The sequence below is a fragment of the Nicotiana sylvestris genome, chromosome 9 (assembly GCF_000393655.2).
Source record: "Nicotiana sylvestris chromosome 9, ASM39365v2, whole genome shotgun sequence".
NCBI lineage: Eukaryota > Viridiplantae > Streptophyta > Magnoliopsida > Solanales > Solanaceae > Nicotiana > Nicotiana sylvestris.
This window is the reverse complement of record NC_091065.1, coordinates 111,357,841-111,362,774: the sequence shown is the minus strand read 5'-3', so window position 1 is coordinate 111,362,774 and position 4,934 is coordinate 111,357,841. Positions and strand designations below refer to the sequence as shown.

The window sequence follows — 4,934 nt, the reverse complement described above, 5'->3', positions numbered from 1 at the left end:
CAGATTTACATTCTCGCAATATGTGTTTAAATACTACAAACATTTTCAGAATCCTTACTGACTTGTTTACCTTTTGTTTTTCTTTATTTTTATTATTCCCATCCCCTAAGGTTGGTTCGCACATACTGGCATCGTCAGCATATCACACCAGATTTAGAGGCCCTCCACCTCCTCCTCCTCCGAGTGATGGATGATTTGAGTGGTATCCAAAAAGAAAATGTTGAGAATATTGAAATTTCAGACAGTCGGAGTACTCCAGCCCAGAATGATTTGGTCTTGCGATTGGAACAAAAAATATTGGAGTTATAAGGAGAACTTGAGCAGGTCCACAACTTGGCAAACCTCTCCCTCACCCTAAACGTCCCAGATGTTAACCAAGAAAATGCCAAAAACCCAGCACCTCCTCAAAACACGCCAAACCAACATCCACAAAATCCTCCCGCACCCCATCAATATGCCACATCACCTCAAAATCCCAATCCTCTACCGGTACCAACTCCTCCACAACACCATTATCAACCAACCCAGTACCCACAAACCACTACCTATAACACTCCTCAAAACACATCACAACCTATTCCTGATCCTTAAAACTCGACCAATGATCAACACTACACCCAAATCCCCGGCACCCACCAAAACAACCCCATATATGTGGAAACCCTACCTCATTCCACTCAACAATCTCCTATACACCAGAATCCGCTGAGAAGGACCTGCTCATCAAGAACATGGATGAGGAGCTCAAGAAATTGACAAGTCAAGTTTAGGGTGTTGAAGGAGGTAAAAGGATAGAAGGTTTGAACTACGAGGATTTATACATACAACCAGATGTGAAACTGCCGGAGGGTTACAAACCTCCCAAGTTTGAAATGTTTGACGGAACGAGTGATCCCAAGGTTCATTTGAGAACTTGTTGTGACAAGCTCATGGGGGTCAGAAAAGATGAAAGGATTCGAATGAAGCTCTTCATGAGAAGTTTTATTGGAGATGCCCTGTCCTGGTACATAAGCCAGAATCCTAAGAAATGGGCCAATTGGGTGAGCATGGCATCAGATTTTATGGACCAGTTCAGGTTTAATACGGAGAATGCACCAGATGTCTTCTATATCCAAAACCTAAAGAAGAAGCCAACTGAGACCTTCCACGAGTATGCTACTTGGTGGAGGTCGGAAGTAGCAAAGGTCAGACCAGCATTAGACGAGGAACAGATGAACAGGTTCTTTGTCAGGGCACATGACCCACAGTATTATGAAAGGCTAATGGTCATCAAGAATCATAAGTTCTCTAATATCATCAAACTCGGGGAAAGGATTGAAGAAGGTATTAAAAGCGGGATGGTGACAAATTTTGAGGCACTGCAGGCCACGAACAAAAAATTGCAATCAGGTGGCATATCAAAGAAGAAAGAAGTGGGGGTAGTAATGGTGGCCCAAGGCCCAAAATCTCTACTCACATACCAAACACCTACATATCAACCCTCACCTCCCAGATATTCTCAACCCGCCACCACCTATCACACTTATAACACCCAACCAGCCTACTATCATTCACCTCCAACTCGTCCAAATTACCCAAAACCCCGACCTAATTTTGATCGCAAACCACCCAGACAATACACCGTCATTGCTGAACCCATCGACCAGTTGTACGAAAGATTGAAGGCTGCTGGTTATGTCACCCATATTCCCGCTGTGGCAATGGAGAATTCATCTCAATGGGTCAACCCAAACAAAGCCTGCGCATATCATTCCAGTATGAAATGGCACACCATTGACGAGTGATAGACATTGAAAGATGAGATCCAGACATTAATTGATAATAAGGTCATACAGGCGAAGGAAGCTGCACCCAACTTCCGCAACAATCCTCTTCCAGATCATAGGGGCGAAAGGATTAATGTGATAGAAACTGATGAGGAGTGGGATCCCGATGGATCAATTGGACCTCTCAAAGAGGGTGACGATCCTAAGAAGCCCGCAATCACTTTCAATCCCATTGTGGTCCAGGTACAGCTACTAGTGGAGGTTGAGGTAACTGCATCAGTTCCATTTGAGGTAGAAGTAACACCACCTGCAGCCACACCTATTCCATTTGAGGTAGAAGTGGCCACACCTTTCACACTGACAATAGCAACCACACCCCCTTTCAAGTCCAACGCTATACCTTGGGATTACGTTTCCGAAGCTAGGAGAAAGGGAAAAATAAAGACGGAAAAATCTGGTGCCGCACAGGGAATGACCAGAATTGGAAGGGTCTATACACTCGAAAATTTGGGAGGATCAAGCAAGAAGGCTGCTACCAAACAACATGTCATTGAAACTGGACTAGACGGTCTTTGGAGGAAAATACAAGCAAGAGAATACTCAAGCGTCGATCATTTAAACAAGACTCCTACCCAGATATCCATCCTGTCGCTATTGCAAAATTCGGAAGCGTATAAGAGTACTCTGATGGAGGTGTTGAATGAAGCTTATCTGCCCAACAATATCACTAGTGTAGAGATGGCCAACATGGTAGGGCAAGTACTAGAGAGTAACAAGATCACCTTCCATGAGGATGAACTACCACCTGAAGGGTTAAGTCACAATAGGGCACTACATATCACGGTATAGTTTGAAGACAAATTCATTGCCAGGGTCCTAATAGATGGGGGTTCAAGCCTCAACATTTGTCCATTGATTACTCTAAAAAGGTTGGGCAAAGATTCTATGAGATACGAGCAAGGAGTATGCACGTGAAAGCATTTGATGGATCTCAAAGGGACACGATTGGAGAAATTAACCTTTGTCTGCAGATGGGACCAACTTGGTTCGATGTTGAGTTCCAAGTACTAGACATATCATATACACACAATCTTCTATTGGGACGACCTTAGATACATGCCGCTGGGGCCATGGCTTCCACGCTACACCAGGCTGTGAAGTTCGAATAAAACCATCAGGAGGTAATCATTCACGGAGATAGAAGTAACCCCATTTACACCAGTCAAACTATCCCGGTTATCAAGAATAGAAGAAGTCTGGGTGGAGAAACTTATCACCACATTGAACATGTCAACACAATTGAGAAGGACAAGTGGTGGAATAACAAAATAGAAAGCATACTGGTATGGTCTGGGTATGAACCCAACAAAAGGCTTGGGAAGAAACTCCAGGGCATTACCAAACCGATACAGTTGAAACGTCAAGACACAACTTTCGGGCAGGGATATCCATACACCTGGCAAGAATATAATGATTGGTCGCTACCATGGTGCGGTCCTTATTACCCTCTCGAGCATCCAGTGCCACATCTAAGTCAGACTTTTCACCGGGCCGATACAATATGAGGATCTGCATAGGAAGAAGCTTTGGTTGGGTTGAGAAATTTGTTCCTAGAAGACGAGACTATAGATTGCAATGTGATAGCTGAGGAGGAGGAGGAAGAAGGCCTCACCATTCAGACTGTGGAGAAGGGATCTGTTCTCAGGAATTGGACCGCCACACCATCCCGAGCCCGCCAAGTTCCTGGGTTGCTTGGCAATTAGCCTGACTTGTTTTAATAGCCATTCTAGGCATTTAAGATATTTTCAGTATTTTGTTTTAAAGAAGCATTTTGTTTCGAAATGAATTGATCAAGCCATCGAGCCGTACCTATTTTGGATGTTTTCAAATTTAATTAATGCATTGCTATTTATTATTCATTATTATCTTTCACATTTGTCTTCTACAATATTATTATTACTTTTCCTGATGATTCGGTGACTGTGACATGTAACGAGACTATAGATTGCAATGTGATAGTTGAGGAGAAGGAGGAAAAAGGCTTCACCATTCAGACTGTGGAGAAGGGATCTATTCTCATGAATTGGACCGCCACACAATCCCGAGCCAGCTGAGTTCCTGGGTAGCTTGGCAATTAGCCTGACTTATTTTAATAGCCATTCTAGGCATTTAAGATATTTTTCGTATTTTGTTTTAAAGAAGCATTTTGTTTCGAAATGAATTGATCGAGCCATCGAGCCGTACCTGTTTTGGATGTTTTCAAATTTAATTAATGCATTGCTATTTATTATTCATTATTATATTTCACATTTTTCTTCTACAATATTATTATTACATTTCCTGATGAAACAGTGACTGTGACATGTAATGAGACAATGAAATATAAGATGGTGACTCAGAAGAAAAGGATTAAATACCTGAGGAAGTTGTCAAAGAAGTTGAGAATTTTGAGAACAAACCTAAGTCCAACCTGGATGAAACCGAAGCAATCAATTTGGGAGATTCCGAAACCGTCAAAGAGACTCGCATAAGCATTCATTTATCACCGTCAGAGAAGAAAGAATATACTCGCTTCCTGAAAGAATATGAGGATATTTTTGCATGGTCATATGATGACATGACCGGTCTAAGCACATCCATAGTGGCTCATAAGTTGCCCACCAACCCAATGTGTCCGCGGTAAAGCAGAAACTCAGAAAATTCAAACTAGATATGAGCCTAAAAATAAAGGAGGAGGTCACTAAGCATTTCAAAGCCAAGTTCCTCAGGGTAGTTGAGTACCTAACCTGGTTAGCCAACATTGTACGGTTCCGAAGAAAGATGGGAAAGTCAGGGTGTGCATCGATGATTGGAATTAAAACAGAGCAAGTTCCAAGGATGATTTCCCACTACCAAATATACACATCCTGATCGACAATTGCGCCAAGCATGAACTCCAATACTTTGTAGATTGTTTCGCAGGTTATCACCAGAGTATGTGGGGGACTCCAATCTACAAATATACAAAGTATTGAAGATGAGAAAATAACTTTCGTTACGCTGTGGGGAGTGTACTGCTACAAGATGATGCCATTCAGTCTAAAGAATGTGGGGGCTACATACATGAGAGCCATGACGACCATCTTATATGTTATGATACACAAGGAAATAGAGGTGTATGTTGAAGAC

At 42.4% G+C, this 4,934-nt stretch overlaps 1 protein-coding gene across 1 annotated transcript; it reads left to right on the top strand.

Moving 5' to 3' along the window:
- The first annotated feature begins 872 nt into the window (after positions 1 to 872).
- On the top strand, positions 873 to 3,529 carry LOC138878055 (uncharacterized). Its single transcript, XM_070157712.1, has 4 exons — positions 873 to 1,418; positions 1,836 to 2,525; positions 2,639 to 2,830; positions 3,344 to 3,529. Exons 1-4 carry the CDS (start codon positions 873 to 875, stop codon positions 3,527 to 3,529), a joined length of 1,614 nt encoding a protein of 537 aa, XP_070013813.1.
- The last annotated feature ends 1,405 nt before the right edge of the window (positions 3,530 to 4,934 follow it).